Genomic DNA, 18,764 nt, shown 5'->3' on the forward strand with positions numbered 1-18,764 from the left:
TTCCATGCCTCAGTTTCCTTATTTGTCAAATGGGGACAGGAGTTCCTTGTGAGGCTTGAGATCCTACGTGAAAATGGGTGAAAATGGGTGTGAGAGGCCACAGGTCTCAGGAAATCCTGGTGGGCTTTGCATCTGGAGGCTGTCTGTTCCCAGAGGAGCATCCTATCAGAGCCATGGGGTCCTGCCTTGGAGCAGCTCCGATGTGAACGCACTTGGGGGTGAGCACCTGCCGTAAGGTTGGGGCCACGTCATATACTTACAGGAAAGAAGCAGGTAGAATAAACTCCTGGTGGAATTGGGACTGATGTGGATGAGTTCTGTCCACGCTGCATGAGGCGGGGCTGCACCCCGGGGACCCTCAGGCCATGCCTGAGGCTTGATGCTCCGCATGGACAGGCAGCCCGGGACCTTGCTCAGACAGGGGCTGGGACGTGGCTCTGGGGTGCTGCTGCTGGAAGGCCGGCACCTGCAGCCATGGTTCGGTGCCAGAGTTGGGAGGGAGGAGGTCAGGAAAGGACGTATTCATGGTCGGCACCACTTCCCCTGATGTGGCCCCGCACTTGCACATGGTTGAGGGGCCGGTGCCAAAGGTGAGGAGGCCACGGAGCTGGGTCTCCACACGGCAGCCCTTCCAGGGCTGGGCTGCCCCCAAGTGCCTGCTCTTCTCTGCCCATGGGTTATTTTTCCAGAACATTTCCCTTTGTTTAGGTTTGAGCTCTGATACTTTTGAGCAAAAATAAGATGGAGAACCTACAGTATGTTCGGACTGTGTCCCCTGCGTTGCCCTGAGCCATGGAGGAAGGGCCCAGGCCCCAGACCTGGTGGAGTGGCGCAGGGGCAGCCTGTCCTGATAGGCGGCCAGGACAGGGATGGGGGACTCAGGGCAGGGTTGGCCTCATGTACTGCTGCTGTATGGCCTGGAGCAGGATGCAAGGACACAGCCCCTCTCTGGGCCTCATCTCCTTGCCAGGAAGGCAGGTGCATGGGGCTAGCTGGCCCTTCCAGGGACGTCTGGGAGGCTCTGGTCAGCCTCGGGGACACCTGTGGAGCCAGCCTGGCTGTAGTTTTCCCACCATATGGGATTCTTGGGCATCCTAAGATTTTCATTTGGCCCAACATTGCCAGGCTCAGGGGACGATGTTGCCCTGTGCAGGGAGAGAAAGGGGCCTGGCTCTGGGCACCAGGCTGGGGTGGGCTGAGAACCCCACAGTGGAGTCTCTGTTGAGGCTGGAAGTACGGATGTCCTTGCATTGCTTCTGCCATCCTGTCCCTGTCGGGGTAGCAGAGATGGGGCTGTGGGCCCAAGAGGGAAGGGAAGGGGAGGGTGAGGGGTGAGGGGCGGGGATGGTCTGCAGGCCCTACCTGAAATCTCTGGAGCCAGCATGGGCTTCTCTGCACCTCAGGAGATGCCAAGTTACATCTCTCCAAGGGTAAAACTACCAGATCTGGGCATATGGAGAACACACAAACAGGGAAGACAGGGTGGTGGGAATGCCCCAGCGCTCAGGTTTGAAGCTTTGTTTTGACTGAGGCTGGTCTGGGCAGGTGCTAAGCAGCCTCACTGGGCCTCTGTGTCCTCACACATAGCCTAGCATGTGTGGCTAGCTGATCTCAGGAGACCTCCAGGCCTGGCGTTCTGTGCTGCTGTGAGTGTTTGTCTCGGGGAGTGTCTCACTGATCAAGGACTCTGGCACCAGCGTCTCCGATGCCACATGTCAGAGTGAGGCTTCACAGAAGCATGTGTTTGTTTAGCTTTACTGTGTGCTGCACACCCAAGAAAGCGAATCCAGGTCTTTGAGAAAGTCAGGGCCTTCCAAAGTAGAGATGGGCTGTCTTGATAGGAAGGGAGTTCCCCGTCCCTGGAGGTAATCAAGCAGACTGGGTGACTGCATGCGAGGACTCTCACAGAGTCATGGGGTATTTAACTCATTCCCTTTTCACGCTGAGATTCTGGGGCTCCACAAAGGTGCATGATTGCCTGTTTGACAGTGGCTCTCAGAGGCTGTGGTGGTGATCCCAGCTTTCCAGGATTTTCTTGTGAGCCTGGAGCAGCAGTCCCCATCCCCGTCTGCACATCAGAGTCTCTAAAGTATTTAAAACCTCGGTGCCCGCGCCTCCCCGCAGATGCCGACTGAACTGTTCTGGAGTGGGGCCGAGGTCCCTCCGTTCTGGAATGGCCTGGGCTGGAGGTGCCTGGCCGGCTTCCCTCGCACCGCCAGCCACCTGCTGGGCTTGGGGGACAGACGCCCCTGGATTCATGGCGTGGAGCTCGAGCCAGAGGCCTTCTCACACCCGCTCCCCCAGCGCACGTTTGTAAAGTGCTTCCTTCACGTCCAGAAGAGTCCTTGGTGGGCCAGCTTCTGGTGCTGTGGGAGGGCAAACAGCAAACCACCGTCTGAAAGACCTCATCGTGCCTATCCTACCTGCCACGTGGCAGGCATGTAATAAAAACTGATTGAATTGCAGGGAGTCTTTGCCAATGTTGAAGTGAGGCAGGAAAGTAAACTATAAATAAGCACGTAGTCGAGAATTCATGATGTGCCAGCTCCCCTCTGCTCAGACCTTGTAAAGGAAACCATCTCCTTAATTGGAATTACATGTGTGGCCTTGGGGGTGGCCTATCTGACTTGATATTTTGGTACCACAGTCTCCTCAATGACCTTTTTTACTTCCTTGGGGCATCAGGCAGCAGGAGATCCAGGGCTTGCGGTGGGTTGTGTCCTCCTAATTGGTGTCCTGGCCGTCACGCCAGCTTCACTGAGCATCACATGGTCCCCTCTGCTTAGACCCGAGTGTCCTTGTTATTAACTGTGTGGTGTCCCTCAGACATCAGGTTCTGTCTCCTTCTGGGAATGACAAAGGGGAGGCCACAGAGAAATGCCCCAGGCCAATTTAGCTTGATGGGTTTTTTTTTGGGGGGGGGGGGGAGACCACTGGATTCCTTCATTCCACACACATCCCCGCCTGCCCTCCCCACAGTGGGCCTGGCCCTGGCTGCGCATGTGTGGGGATGATACAGACCCCAGCCCTGACCTGAGGCTCTTTCTGGTCTGTGGTGCCAGTGACAGAGCTTCAGCAGTGACATGATGGGAGCCTTGTCAGGGGGCAGGTGATACAGGGGATTGGTCCCACTGGGGAGGCTGGCCTGAGACCCACTGGGTGGAGGGAGCACAGACCTGTGGGTCCAGCTCCCTTTGAGGCCTGGAATCCAGTCCCTGGCTTCTCATCGCTCAGGATTGGTGGGCACGTGACTGAGCATCCCCAGGCCCCATGGGGTGGCTGGGAGGGTTGAAAGCAGTGGCCACAGTGCCTGGCCGCAGTGAGCACACAGTCCGTGTCGGCCGCTGCCTTCACTCTACGCCTCTAGTTTCCACATCTGGAAAGTCAAGATGGAAGTGTCCACCTGCGTCACACTTCTCAAAAACGCACCAACTGCATTCAAATAGGTAACATTTAACTAGTATTTATTGACCTACTATGTGCCTGATGACACCCTATGCACGGGGATGTGGAAGTGGAAGGATTGGAAACCCCTGTCCTTCTGGGGCTTCCACCATGGCACTTGAGCCAGTGCACATAGTGGGCAGATCTGGCACCCTTGGTGGTGGGAGCTGGCCATCCTGGCAGAGGTGCGGCTGCCCTGGCGAGGTGGGGAGGTCTGCTGCTCCATGTAAGGCCACCCTGCAGAGCACCCAGGTCAGAATCAGAGCTCCCAGCTCAGTACCCAGAGACTGGGGAAGGGGTGAGTGGCTGTCTTCCCATGGGCATAGGTCAGGGCCCTGCTCCTGGCCCCTGTCAGGTAGCTCTCATGGTGTCCCTGCCGGCATTTGGGCCAGAGAGGAGGGTGGCCACTTAGCCTCACTCTGTGCTGAGAATATGCCTCACACACCGCAGGCTCAGTGGGGCAGTGAGTGGAGCAGGAACTTGTCTAGGGAGAGGTGCTGTCTGCATCCCTATCTCACATTTGGGATGGATGGTCAGGAGCCCCTCCTCTGGTACACATCATGCCTGGTCACCTAAGGGCTGCCTATAGGCCTTCTCTCTCCACTGGGCTTCTTAGCCATCTCTGACCATCCCAGCCCAGCTTCTCCAGGCCCTACTCACCTGCCCCTTCATCTGCCTGGTGGGATTCAGGCTCAGCAGGCGGGGTGGGGGGTTGGGGAGGTGGAGGAGGTGAGGAATCCTTGGTATTGCATGAGTACTCGGCACAGGGCCTGGCCATGGCTATGTGTGCAGTAAACACGCATAGGGTGAATGGGTCAGTGAATGAATGGCCCACTGAGGGCAGCCACAGGTGCTTTTCTGAAATGTCTGGGGAGCATCTTTGTAAATTGCTGCAACCTTAAACCACTGGTATGGGAAGCACGGGAGAGTCGGGGGTGCGGTGGGGGCAGAAAGCAGCACCAAGGAAGGCCTCCTTCCTGTGTGGAGTCCATTAGCAAGCGTCTGGTTAGGATGGCCATTCTGGAGCTGGAGGATTAGGCTGAGGCTGAATATCAGCCAAGTTTGGAGCCTCTCCATGAAATAAGGAAAAGTTGACCTTATCCGATAGAAAACATTTCTAAATCTATGATGTCCCAGATTGCATGCACAACATGCAGATCTTAGTTCAGGAAATGAAGACTTTGGGTAACATCGTCTCTTCCCTCCCAGGAGTTCAGGCCCGTGGCGGAGACCACGAATGGAGCACAGGTGCATGCATGTGTGCAGGTACACACCTGGGGGGCATTGCTTGGTTGGGGGGCACCCACACACCCCTACCTTGGTTAAGCTTCTCTTCATCCCCACAGGCCTAATGTCCCAATGAGCCAAACACGTTTTGGACTTGGGCATCTCTGGGAAGATCTACCGTAATCATTACAAGTCAGGCCTATCTTTGGAAGCTACGAGTCTGATGCAGAAGCAGGGAACACACTTCTCCGTGCTCCACACAGCCTCGGGGAAGTACAGCCTCAGGGGAGGACATACCTGTGGCCCTGAGTCCTCACAGCAGGGCAGGGTGGGCAGGGGTGCTGGTGCATGACTGCGGCTCGGGATCTGGAGTAATCCTGGGTTCTCGAGTCCTGCCTTGCTGGATTGGGTAACGTCATGGATCTTCTGCTTCCTCCTCTGTAAAAGTGGCTCAACGATGCCCACCTTACACGGCAGGCCCCTATGTGGTGCTGTAGTACAGGTGGATGTTGACCCTGAGAGGTCAGCCCCAGGGGACGGCTGTGGCCACCTCTGCCAGGATGACTGTACAGTCTCAGTCAGCGGGGGAGGAATGGCATATAGGAAAATTCTGGTATATAGCTGAAATCAGGGTTAGCTGTGTGACTTGGAAAAGTCACTTTGTCTCTCTGATTCTTGGCTTCTTTATCAGTAAAATGGAGACATTGTGGACTTGTATGTAGGATGAGCATGTGAGAAGCCTCGTCTGGGACCTGGTACACAGTCGGTACTCAATAAACATTGGGTAAAAGCAATTTGTTATTAAGTAATTTCAAGAAGCACCTATGAAGCACCTGTTGTACACAGAGCTTGGATGTAGCACAGTGTCACGTAGTGTCTGTGGGGCTACAGCTTTCCCTGGCTGGTTATACAGCCACATGCTGCAGGTTGTGTGCTAGGACGCTTTAAATAGTGTGATACTATATTCTCAGTCTTTTTTATGTTAAAAAAGTACAACATTTAAAAATAATTGGAAATACTGTATATGCAGCTTTGGTGTCTGGGCATTTCAGTTGATATATCATGAGTCTTTTCTCTTCACGTATTCTCTACAGAAATGGTTTTAAGTGGCTGCCTAGTGCTCCATCACTGGCTATTCTCAAATTTACTTAAGCACTCTCATAGTGTTGGGCATTTAGGAATAAATGGCTTTTAAAAATGACTCATCTGCGGGGATGTAGTTCCTAAGCATTCCTGCATATTAAGGTCACTACTCTGTTGTTGATCCTTTGACTGGAACCCCCCCCCCCCCAGTCTTTCTGCCCCTCTGGCCCTTCGGATGGGAGCCTGGGGGCAGAGCAAGGTGGCAGGTACCCCCATGTGGTGTTTGGCATCTAATTAGTGGGCTTCTGTTCCCCAGATGAACCATCTCAATTTCAAGCTTCTTTGGAGCTGAGGCAGCAAAGAAAAGATGATAATTCAACATTTTAACAAATAGAAAACATTTCTAGCCCAGCCAGACTTGTGATGTGTTTTCCAGCTCTTAAAAATTGTTAATGGTTTATTTTTCATTGACACGTAGTAGAATGCAAGGAAGTCTGCAAGGAGGCAAGGGTCCTGCTGCTCCAGGGCAGAGCTTGTCTCCCTGTGGGCTGGAGCTGACCCAAACCAAGAAGCAGGTGGAAGTTGCCTCTTATGTAAAAGCTTTGAGTTTTAGAACAAAAGGAAGAGGCTCAAAGGAGGGGAGACAGCACCTGGCCCCTTTCCCTTTACCTCTTCCTCTAAAATGTTGGAAATAGACTTGGATTCTGATTTTAGTTCATTTCTGCCAAAAGAAACAAATTAGAGGTTGAAATGTGTAGCTGATCCCAAGCCCTTCCCAGGGGATGTGTGATGCTCCCCAGATGCCTTCAGCTCCTTTGGCGGGAGAAGTTAGGGTCATTTCTGCCTCAAGAACAGTGTGAGCTGTCCCCATTGGCTCCTGGAGGGAGGTTTGTCTTGTTCTGAGATAGTGTGAGTTCAGAGCTTGCTGTCTTCAGCCCTCTGTCGGTCAAACCTCTAGGTCAGGTGGTGTCTCAGGCACGCAGTTGTGCTTCGAAAGACAGAACCTGCATGAAGTCTGCATGTCTGCTCTGTGTGCTCCGTGCCCACAGCCAGAGCTCTGGACACCTCCACACGTGTGTGTGGGGCCAGCAACCACAGGCTGCGCTTCATCACCTGGTGGACTATGGAGGCTCAGCAAAAGCTGGCTCAGGTATAGACTGTTGTGTGCAGAATGGAGACCTCCCTCCCTGCCTTGGATGAATCCGCACACGGGCCACAGAGTTGGGGCTTGTGCGTGAGCCAGGTGGGAAGCTCCTGGCAAGCAGGGCACTCTCCAAACATCCTGTAGCTCTAGCACATCCATTGGTGCTCAAGCAGTGAGAAGGGCTTGAAACTTCATGAAAACAATTTCATCCATTGCCCCTTGGGCCCCAGCACAATTTTGTCTGGCACAAAGGGGACCTCGCCCAGGAATTGTATCATATAAATGAATGTTGGATTGACAGACCCCAGGGAGAGGCTCTTCCTTGTCTCCACCTGGGGGGGGGGGTAGGGGGTGGAGCATGGGGTCGGGTATCTGCAGGTCCAAGCCCTCCCCTCACTCCAGAGCTAGCCTTGCTGGATCCCACCACCTAACCCTTCTGACCTGAGCCGCCTATCACTCTGCCCTGAGTGCTTTCGGGGACTCCTTCCATCCAGCCCTCCCCCGCCCTGCTGTTGGCGTCACTTGGCAATTCATCGCATCCTGCCTTGGAAATACTTTCCATTACTGTCCTGAGCTGTCATTCAGATCTGCTTAAGTGGGTACGACCTTCGCAGAGCAAGCCTGAGGGCTTCTGGGCAAGGCTCGCGTCAGAGACCTTGGCTTTGAACTCTGGCACAGGCCACCTGCCCCAGAGCCTTGTCCCGTAAAGTCTGTGAGGTTGGAATAGAGGCCAAGGGCTGTTGTGAGGGTGGATGAGAGCAACTATGTGAAACCTCGTAAGCTATAAGGTGCTTTACAGAAATCAGGTGTGATTATGAGCAGCAGTGCGTGAGCACGGGGTGTTGCTTGTATGCGTGCCTCTCTGGGGAGTGAGTGCTCAGGAGTTCAGGCTGCATTCTCATCTTCCCTTGGGCCCTGAGTCGTCCCAACTTCCTGGCTTCCAAACGCCCAGCAGGGCACCGTGTCCTGGTCTGGACACCCTGAACCTGCAGAGGATGCCAAGTGAGTGACGGAAGCAGCCATGCCTCCCATGGCCAAGCCCTGGTCTAGGGACTTGGCCTTGATTTTTCCCGGCAACCCTCTGAGGCAGGCACTGGTGTTACCCCCTCCCCCGGACACATTAGACAGTTGAGGCAGAGAGAGAGAGATGTGGAGCAAGCAGCCTAAGGTTACATAGCCAGGAGCCCCGGAGGTTCTCTGTGCTGCACTGGGGCTGGAAGATGCAGGGAACCCTGGGGGCTCCCCCGCCTGCCCTCCCTCCACAGGGGGGACCCCCTTGCTCCCCAGCAGCTCTTCTGCTGCCCTGATCCCTCCCTGTTCTTGACCTAAAATGGGGGATGAGTGCACCTGCCAGGACGTTCGAATTCATGCCTAAGAAAACCCTGCACTGGCAGAGATGGAAGGATCTGCTGGGTCAGGTCTGTTCAGGGAAAGACAGGCCCATGCTCGTGCGATACTGATGCCCTAACCATATAATAGCAGCACAAAAAGGAATTATGTTCATATGACGTATGAGCACGGAGGCAAAGTCCTATACGCTCCATCAACAAATAACCACGGAGAGCGAATGCGAGGTGTCCTGCCCAGCAGCCTCCATCCCAGGAACGCAAATAAGCTTTAACTCTAGAAAACAGAGGCTGAGGGGGCTGCTTGGGCCCAGGCCCAGCCCAAAAGAGGGCTGGTGACCCCAAGGGAGGGCTGGTAACTGCGCCCCTGTCTCCCTCCCCCTTGGCAGAGCCCCTTGCTGGCCCCATTCCTGGCTGTCCTAATTCCCTTTCCGTTTCTCCTGCAGGATTCCATGTTTTCCTTGGCCCTGAAATGCCTTATCAGTCTGTCTACCATCATCCTTCTGGGTTTGATCATCGCCTACCATACACGGGAAGTCCAGGTAGGTGCTGGCCCCTCCCCTCCTGGTGCAGTGCCCATGCCTGCCCCTGGGAGGTGGCTTGCATGAGTGTGCAGGAGGTCTGATCATGGCTCTTCCCTTCCAGTTTGGACCCTCATGAAGAGGGGATCTGGGGCTGCCCTGTGGCTTTAGAACGGCTGTGACAGCCTCTTTGTTTGGAGGTCGCAGAAGCAAACATGGCTTCGTGATTTGGCGGGCAGTCCTCGCCAGGATCCTTACCCAGCACCCCTGCACTATGAGAAGGCCTCAGGAGTTCCTTTGCTTTTTCTGCCTCTTGCTGGACCTTTTCAGAGCTTGAGCCACTGACCCCCATTGAGGCAGACCTGTCCCGTGTCCCCTTGCATGCACCTATACTCTCACAATGCACCAAATCCTACCAACAGTCTGTAGTTCTGAGTGGTGTAGACTTTACCCCCATTGAACCCTGAAGGCGGGGAAGGAGTCATTTTCTAGGTAGAATACAAGTCTGATGTGGGCGAGGGGGCTGCCATTTCCTCCGCTCAGAGGTGACTCAGCTCCCAGAGAGATTTTGGGTGCCCTTCCAGTCTGGTGGACGGGGGCAGGGGCCCTCTGGGCTGGGAAGGGCAGGCAGGAGTCCATAGATCTGCATCCTCTTCCTGGGACACCGGGGTCCCCCCATTGCCCTGCTCTGCCGACTGACCTGCTCCAGATGCTTTTCCTCACATGCATGTAAGTCTGGATATAATCCCGGTCCCTTGGCTGGAGGAGGGCTGCTAGATCCACATCTGGGCTGCAGGCGACACATTGACAAAGACCAGAGCTCGGTCAGAAAAACTGGGTTGAGTCTCAGCCAGGACCTCTTCCCACAGCATGTCTTTGGCCAGCCCTGCAACCTTTCTCTGTCTGGAGCACCTTTGCTGGGAGGACAAGATGGGGAGTACTCTGTGAGCCGGAAACACTAATCTCCTCTCTGTTGTTATGGGGCTTTCTGGGGCTTTCTGGGTGGGGTGGCTTCAGAGGCAGGGGTGGAGGTGTCAGGGGCCCTGGGGTGGGCCTGGATGGCTCCAGGCTGTTGATGACCAGAGCACTCTCTAGTCTCCGGGGGTTGCAGGCTTTCAGACAGAATGTGTGCTCAGAGGGCTGTGTCAGACTCTACCAGACAGCTTCCTTCACAGGGCTGGATCTACGTGGAACTGGTGGCTTTTGATCCAGACTGCTGTCCAGCCAGCCCCAGGCAGGACCCAGCACGGGCAGGAGGGACAGGCTTAGGAACCGACGGAGGCCAAGAGTCACCATCCAGGCCCCAGGCCAGGTCCCACCCTGCCCCAAACCAGCCATGGGGCCCGGGATGCCCTACGTCCTCATCTGGAGGGAGCCCATTTGCTATGTATGCCCCTGCTCTGGGGGAAGATGTTGCCCAAGCCCAAGAGGAAAGGCAGGACCTGGCCTGGCCCAGCCCAGCCTGGGGCAGTGCCACCATGTCCTTCAGCACCCTTGGGCCCGGCTCACACCCAGTATCTATGGCGCCCTAGTTACGGGTAGCAGAGGACACTGCTTCCTTTGGCCACTCATCATGGCCCGGAACTCACAGTTTGGAGAAACTATGTGAAAGCAGTAGCATCGAGTCCTGGCTCAGACCGTTCAGCCTGCATGACCCTGGGTTAGTGACAGCTTCTCCAGGCTCAGTTTCTCCATGTGAAGGATGGAAGTCACATCACCCACTTTGCTAGACTCTGAGAGTCCAGGTTAGGTGTTTGAGAAATGGAAACTGGTGGCCTTCCTGTGACCTTTGCTCCCCTCACTTCCAGCTGGGCTCATCCGTGCACCAGGCGGGTCCACCAGGTGGGCACCTAGTCCTGCAGGAGGCTGGACCCCCCTTGCCCTGCCCTGGCTTGGGGTTTGCCTGCACCCTCAGCCTGTTGGAGCTGTGCCTTGTGGCCTTGGGGCCCTGTCACGCGGGGAGTCAGCGGTCCCTGGCTCCCACTGTCCCCTTACCTTTCCAGTAGGGTTATTTCCACCCAGAGCTGGGCCTTCTCCTGCCTGAGGGATGTGGGAACAGCTTAGGTCCCCATAGTCAGTGTGGGAGGCTTGTTCCTACAGGCAGGTCCCTCGGATGTATCCGGCCCAGCTATATTGCCGTTCTTGTTTTTTTTTTTTTTTTAAAGATTTTATTTATTTATTCATGATAGTCACACAGAGAGAGACAGAGAGGCAGAGACACAGGCAGAGGGAGAAGCAGGCTCCATGCAGGGAGCCCGACGTGGGATTCGATCCTGGGACTCCAGAATCGCGCCCCGGGCCAAAGGCAGGCGCCAAACCACTGCACCACCCAGGGATCCCGCCGTTCTTGGTTCTGTGTCTTTCTCCTGAAACTTAGGGAAGGCAATGTCATTAACCTTTGCATTTCCTCAGACCCACAGTGTCTGACAGAGAGCAGGGGACTGTGGTGCCCATTTTGAATATAAGGGTGCTGATTCAAGATGTCCAGTGTCCAAGCACTTGGGACTGCTCCTTGGCCCTGTGATCTTGGCCTCGGTTCCTCGGGGATCCTAAGCTTCCCAAGTTCTAACCTCCTGGTTTAGTTCTGGGCCTGCAGCAACTGGGGGACCTGCTGGCGAGTGTCCAGAGGGCAGTGCTGGGGCACCTGCAGGGGTGGGGCCGGGCAGCCAGCTTCTTCTCATCTGGGGGGACTGGGGTGGGGTACATCTCCTCCATGGGCTTGGTGGCAGGGTCTTGTGTGGAGGATGCACTTACCACTGACTTGGCTCAGTTTTAGCAGAGACCCAATTAACTGTGTCTGTACCTCTTATCTGCCCCCCCCCCCCCCACTCTCACACACCTGAGGCTGGGTATCTTCTGGAATAGTATTCTTACTGTCATTTTGGATGGCTAATGTTCTTGAGGCAGAATCCTGAAATTGGGTAGCTCTTCAGCAAACTCTAGCTTCCTGTAGTAGGACCTCAGGCTTGGAAGGCTCCCAGAGGTGCCTTCACCTTCTCAGGCTTGGAAGGTCCAGAGGTGACCTGTGCTGGATCACCTGTAGCTCTGAGGACACTGCCTGTGACAGGGAGCCACTGCCTCTTAAGGGGGCTCCTCCCCTGGTTGAGGGGGGCTCCTCCCTTGGTCGAGGTGGGGGTCCTTCCCGGGTCGAGGGGGGCTCTCCTTTGATGAACAGCATGGGTTTTTGGAAAGTCTGCCCTCCCCTGAAAGGAAGTGGGCCTCCCCAGAACGTCCACCCAGCCCTGGTGCCCACACTCCCCACAAGGCGGCCTCTGTCGTTTGAAGATGGCTGCCCCATTTCTCCTCAGGTTTTCCTGCTTGGGTCTTTGTAGCATGGAGATTTCAAAGGCTCGGGCATCTGTTATCCCCAGACCAGTGTGACCTGGAAAGAAATGAAAACACAAAAACAATACATTTCATTTATTTACCAAAACTTCGAAAATGGTGTTCTTCCTAGGAGAGTCCCAGTAACCGTGCAGTCTAGTGTCACCACCCACCCTGGTGGTCAGGCTGGCCTCCTGTCCCTAGGCTGCAGAGCCTCATGTTGGAAGCTGCTAACGAGGACACAAGGTTGAGCTCCTTGTCCCTCGCTCTTGCACTGGCCACACCTGTGGTGGGGTCCACGGTGTGCGGAACTGGCCTGGGAGCCCTGTGCTCTGCCCTGGAAACCCGAAATCACCTGTGCTTCCCCATGGTTGTCACTCTTGAGCAAAGGTGGCTCTGACTCATGTCTGTGGTTCCATCCCAGAAGGCAGGATAGCAGGGGGTGGAGAATGAGGACTTCAGGGTAGCTGGGTTTGGGTTCAGATTATGCTCTTTGTCCATTTCAGTGCCTCTGGTGGTCTTTAGCAAGTTACTTAATCCCCCTTAGTCAATTTCCTCCCTGCAAAATGGGGCTGGTCATGGTCCCTACCACAAAGGGTTGTCGTGTGTTAGAGAATTCACACAAAACACCTGAGCTTAACCAAGGACGTGTTCCATGGCAGGCAGGGTGATTAAGACACCTCAAAAGAAAGCAAGACCCTGAGCTGGGAGTTTGCAGAGTGTGTCCCAGCTGCACTCTGCACATGGTCCTGGGCAAGAGGACACGGATCCATGGAGTACGGGCAGCAGCAGTGGGAACTGTGGAAGAATTTCAAGCTTGGTGATGCTTTGAATGAGGGTAAGACAAGAGCCAGGACAGGAGGGGCTGTGCACGAGGGATGTTGAACAAGTGAAATGGACCAGACTTGGTCATCTATTAGGATGGAGGTCCTGTGTGTAGAAGCGGAGGGGTCTCCTTGCTGCTTGGGTAGCTTGGGGGTTGGGACTGCCATTCAGATTGAAGCCACAGAAGGAGGGTCAGTGGGAGTGATAACCAGGTCAGTGTGAGGCGGCTGAGTCTGAAGTCTGGCAGGGTGGGGCAGGGAGGAACCTAGCCATCTCCAGGCTGGGGCTGCAGAGGCCAGGAGAGGGGGTTGTGAGAGGAGAGACAGGGCCAACGCCTGCAGGAGAAGGGACAGTCAGGGAGGCCAGAGGAGACCCAGGAGGTGGAAGTGTTGGTTATGCCACAGGGAGGTCAAGGTGCTGGGGACACTGGTCATTTGCATTGGGTGTGGCAGGGTCCATGTGCCCCTCATCTGCGCAGCCCCTGGGAATGGCAGTCACAGGGCAGTGGTAGGAGGCTAGACAGTGAATGCAAGCCAGTCTTCTAAGAGGTTTGGCTGTGAGTGTAGGGAAGCCAGAGTGGCAGCTGGAGAGGACACAGTGCTAAGGGAGGGGTGTTTGATCCATTTTTATAGAGACTGCATGTGTCCATCAGCTGCCAGGAAGGGGCCAGTTGGCAGTGAGAGGAAATAATGGGCCAGGTTCTGGTCCAGGAGCCTGCAGGAGGGGGAGGGGCTCTCTCACTGGGGAGGAGCCTGCAGGAGGGGGTGTTCGTGCCCGCCCTAGGGAGGAGGTGCCTGTGGCTCAGAGCCTGGCGCCATCCCAGAGCAGCATACCTTCTGGAGGCAGGAGTGGAGCCTGGTGAAGCCTGGATGCAGGAGCTGCAGGGCACAGAACAGGGCAGAAAGTTCACCCTGCCCAGTGGTGCAGGGGAGCTTCAGAGATGGTTCATGGGTTTGCAATGACTGGTCATATTCAAAGTAAAAATGGGGAGGTAGCCACTCTTGTGTGTGGGGGTTGATCTTCTCGAGACCTGATGCTGGTTTCTGGAGGCTTCTCCCAATGCTACTGAGATCTGGGCCTCCCAGCACGTGGACTGAAACATGGATGCCGAGGACTTGGGACACTTGTGATGTATTCAGTGTGTATAAGTGGGTGTTTTTATTAAATGCCAGTGAGTTCTCAGCCGATAGAGAGATGGCTTCAAACTCTAGGACATAAATTATGTTCCTGAGGGCTCACCTCCCATAGCGGGATGGGCCACAGGCTGGAGCATGTGTGTGTGTAACACACGGCTACAAGGATGCGGGCATCTTGGGGGCAGGAGGCGTTCCTGTCCAGATGCCTCGAGGCCCCGCTGCTGAATGCGTTGCTGGTGTCTTCCCACTGGGGAGTGACAGGACAGCTCAGGCGGAGTCTGGCTCTGGGCCTCGCCCTCCCTACTCCTGGGGAACTAGGTCCCTCTGAACTGCACCCTCCAGGACTACCTGGTGTCAGGCACTGGGGACCCAGAAATAATTCAGGCCAATCCCTGCCTTGGGGGCCACTTGTCCTTGACCTTGATGCCCTGGGACCAGGCTGAGAAGTGGCCACAGGGGTCAGGGCAAGTGTCACAGGGGATGAGGCTCCAGCTGAGCCCTGTGTTCACTGGGAGCAGAGACCTTGTATGTTTGGATGAAACTGGCCCGGAGCATTTGGGGCTGTGGAGAAAGAAGAGAAAGAAGGGATATCTGTCTTCCAAGGGAGCTGGGGCCAGGTCTCTGTCCTTGAAGGCCTCTAGTAGACGTTTCCTCAGGTAGGTGTCCCTGGCTGGCTGGCTGATGGACTTCACCTGCCTTCACTGGCTCAGAGCTGGGGTGGTGACCAGGCATGCTCTGGACAGATAGATCAGGGACCCCTGTGATCCCAAGACCTCCAGGAGCGTCCCTGGCTTCCCCACTCCGCCGGTTGGGAGCTGGCCTGCCACTGGCTCAGACCCCTGCATCGAGTGTCTGATGTCGAACTGTAACCTGCATTTCTGGCCCACACTGGCTCCCTGCTGTGTGTCCGTGCGGTGGGGACGACGTGATGCTGTTGTGTCCCGGAGCGCCTAACAGAGCAGGTGTCCAGTGAGAATAGACAAAGGAATGAGGACAAGCGTGGGGGCGGGTGGGCAGACGTATACTCCCCTCACTCAGTAGGGGAGGCAAGAGCCTCTGTGTGGCTGGCTGACCTCATGGCCACGGCCCTGTTCTGGCCTCTGGGGTGGCAGCATGTGGTGCCTGGGGCCTCCTGGCCGCCCTTGCAAGCTGGCCCGCCTGGGAGCCTCCTTCCCTGCCACCCTCACGTGTGTCTGCCTTTTCCTGGTGCTGCCGGCCATTGATTGCCATGGTTACCACACTAGCCCTGGCAGTCTCTGTGTGACATTTTGGGTTTATTTGCTAAATATTTAAACACTTGGGTTTAACCCTTTCTGCCTCAAAGAGGGCTTTCCTGCCCTGCAGCCCTCCCAGAGCCCATGGGGCCTGCGCGGGGTTTCTCAGATGCCTGAACTGACTTTCTGTTTTGTCACTTGGAAATGTCACCCTGTCTCGTGCTCCTTGATGAGGGGTGTGCAGCGTCTGTTAGCAGGTAGAAAAACCGCAGCACTGGGCATGTTAGGATTTGCTTGGCCAGGACAGACGGTGCTGACCTGCAGAGTCAGCCCGCCCGAGCTCTGCAGACTTCCTCTTGCCCAGGCGTCTGAGGTGGCAGGGGTGTCCTCCGCCCTTGAGCCCTGGAATGGAGCCAGGGGAAGCTGGTTTGGGGAGGAGGCAGTGTTTGTGAATGGGAAGCTGGCTCCCAGCTGACTTGGGACCTGGTGGCACTGCCCACCCCCCAGGCCCTATGTTGCCTTGGGAACCACACAGTGTCTGTGCCCTGGGCCCATGAAGTGAGGGGGAGAGGCACGCTCCTGCTGAAATTCCAGGGTGTGAGACGTCGCCGTCTGTCCCAACACAGGCAGCTGAATGAATGGCAGGTCTGAGGACAGAGTCCACCTGTCTCCTCCCTGCCCAGGGCTTCCCTACCATAGACCTTTGTCTCTTGTCCATGGCACGAGGGGCCTGATCTGTGTGTGAGCTCAGATGAGAGCCTAAGGCAGCACCTTTGTCAACTGCAGCACTGTTCTCTGAGGAGTGAGCACACTGGATAGGTGACCTCTGGGGCCTCTGATGGCATCCAGGATTCCATGATCAAGGCTGCCCAGCAGCCAGGAGAGAAAGACCAGGGCAAGGGGCTGTGAGTGGGTCTGGTAACAGGTAGGCCCAGGTGCGGGGCTGTCTGGGCAGCCTTGCCCTTCACCTGATCGCCTGGCCTCTGCCCAGAAAGGGAGCTGGCTCTCCTCAGAATAGCCTCCAACCTGAAATAAGAATCTCAGACAGTTCTTTGGCACGAAGGTCTTAGAGTTTAAAGGTGACTCCTCTTATGTCTCTTACAAGCATGAACTGGTCAGACATCTGAAAGCTTTTAGGATAATTGAAGTCAGTGACCAACCTCCCTCCCCAGTGCCAAGTCCCAGTCTCCTTCCATGAGGACAGATGCCCTCCTTCCATGAGGACGGCGTCTCTGGGTGCCAGCACTGGGTGGCACAGAATATCTCACATCCCTGTGGGGGCGCTTGTTTGCCACCCATGCCTTTTCCAGAGTTAATCTATCCCATTTCGTGTCGTGGTTGCTTCTGACTTCAAATGATGGTCTCCCCACCCCAACCCCCAACATGGCCATTGTCCATCAGGCATGGGTGTGGAGCCCCTGTGCTCTGCCTGGGCCCCCAAAGCCAGTGAGCCCCACTGCCTGGGGCTGTGTGTTTTGAGAACCCCTGCCTTCTCCTAGCCACCCCTGTGGCTGTTCCTGCTGTGCCAGTCAGTGTGTGGGACATTGTAGAGATGCAATGATTCTAAAGGTAGCTGACTCTCTAAGGATTTGGGGAGTTGAGGGCACCGTGGAATTTCTAGTGTTCCTTACCATTGTCACTGCATTGGACCACCAAGAAAATAATGAGAATTCTAGTGCCCCAAGCAGCAGGACACTAGAAAAAGATGGTAAAATCACCACTGATCAAATTCTCCAAAACCCAATAACTAGAGAAGACATGAAGTGTGCTTGGTTTATCTTTGAATTAAAGATTCAGGACAATCGAGTCAAGCAGAGCTCTGCTTCCTCTGAACATGTGGCTGATATAGACGTGCTGGGCCTATGGTCAGTACACCCAGGGTCATGTTGTGACTCTGTCATTTCAGTGCGTTTTTAAAAACTTGATAAAGCGTACATAACATTTACCACTTTAACGGTTTCTAAGTGTGTATACAGTTCTGTGGCAGCGAGTCCCCAGCGTCTACTGCCCCTCAGGCTGACTTATGCCATTTGATGGCCCACTGACGTGGGTGCCCCTCCAAGGCAGGAGGTGCACTTTCTCTGGCACCTGCTTCCTGCCAGCTTGGCCTGTGTCCTGACGCCCTCAGGTCACAGGCCTGGGTTTTGATCCCACATTTAGGTTAGGAAGACGGTTTATAAACCCACAGATGAAAGTAGCAGCTCACCATTTGCTGATCTCTTGTGTGCTGGGATCTGTACGACCTCAGGGAGTCCCTGTGACAGCCCTGGAGGCAGGTTCTGTTAGCCTCTCTGTTGGTAGGTAAGGCGCTGAAGCCTAGTGGTGGGTGATACACCCAGCGTCCTATGGCAGGGAGAGGCCAGGCTTCAGGCCTTGGGGAGAGAGCCCCATCCTGGCTGTGTTTACTGTCCCTGCTCCCGCAGGGCCCCAAAGCAGCCTGGAAGGTGGGCTGAGCCATGTGGACTCCCCTCCAAAACAGAGCGAGTGTTACCATGACAAAGCCTAGGGCAGGACAGGGAGCAGACCAGCTGGGGTGGCAATATAGGTGGGCCTATGCCCCCGACACCCCTCCAGGAGGGACCCTAGCCACCATTCTGCCCCACAGAGGCTCCTCTGCTATTAGAAACCCTTTCCTTATCCCCTTGGGCCCAGACCTGCCTCAGGGTGAGGTCTAGCACCCTCGCAGTAGCAGTCCCAGCCGTCTGAGCTGGGATGCTGCCTCCCCTCCTGGAAGTCCTGGCTGCCTGGCTGGGATGTGCTGGGTCTTATCCTTTCCTGCCCCTGCCCTCTGAGGGCCTGCTTGCTGCCCCCCTGGAGCTACCATGTCCCCACCTATCCCTGGCCCTCAGAATCACACCGGGCACTGCCCCCGAGCCCGGGCCTGCTTGGGGTGCATATGGCCGTCCCTTCAGACCCCAAGCCTTGGCCTATCAGTGGCCTGGGAATCAGGTTCCAGTAGTTTTGTCTTTCCCACCCATACTTCTGTCCTCCTAGTTGTCCCATGCTAAGGGGTCAGCACCCTCAGGCCCCCTGCCCTCCCGGCCTCCTTGGTTACACTTCTTGGGTCTTCTCCTCCCAGAGGAAACATTCCCCACTTTCCCGGTGTGGTTAGGGGCTTGTATTTGCTGTGATCTTGCTGCTCTGCCCCTGCCAAGGTGTGTGACCTGGTCAGCACAGAGGGCCCCACCCCCGCTTTCTTACTCTGCTCCTGATGCCAAAGACAGTTGGCACCGGTGACTTGCATCCAGCTGGTCAGTGGATGTCAAATCTCACGTTTGTGAACGTACTGTCAGTCACAGAGCTGCTACACCACGGGCTCCGCACCCCTGGCTCTGGGCCCCTTCCCTTGTTTATATAATTGGCTTTTTGGGGCAAAAGCCTCATCTTTGGTTTGCTGGTTAGGCAACCGCTTCCTTTGCCCAGCTTGTCGCTCTAGTTGTCAGCGTCTTGTCCATGTGTTCGGGGCTCTTCCCATTTCTGTCCTCTTATATCCCGCGGGC

At 55.7% G+C, this 18,764-nt stretch overlaps 1 protein-coding gene across 6 annotated transcripts in view; it reads left to right on the top strand.

Moving 5' to 3' along the window:
• The window catches only part of KCNN3 (potassium calcium-activated channel subfamily N member 3), a 133,071-nt gene that overhangs the window by 26,712 nt on the left and 87,595 nt on the right, over nucleotides 1–18,764 (top strand). For all 6 annotated transcript variants that reach the window (XM_035719125.2, XM_025431047.3, XM_035719123.2 and 3 more), the window contains exon 2: nucleotides 8,691–8,786. In XM_035719125.2, coding sequence (XP_035575018.1) covers nucleotides 8,691–8,786 — 96 coding nt within the window. The remainder of the gene's footprint in view (nucleotides 1–8,690; nucleotides 8,787–18,764) is intronic.

The sequence above is a fragment of the Canis lupus genome, chromosome 7, assembly GCF_003254725.2.
Source record: "Canis lupus dingo isolate Sandy chromosome 7, ASM325472v2, whole genome shotgun sequence".
NCBI lineage: Eukaryota > Metazoa > Chordata > Mammalia > Carnivora > Canidae > Canis > Canis lupus.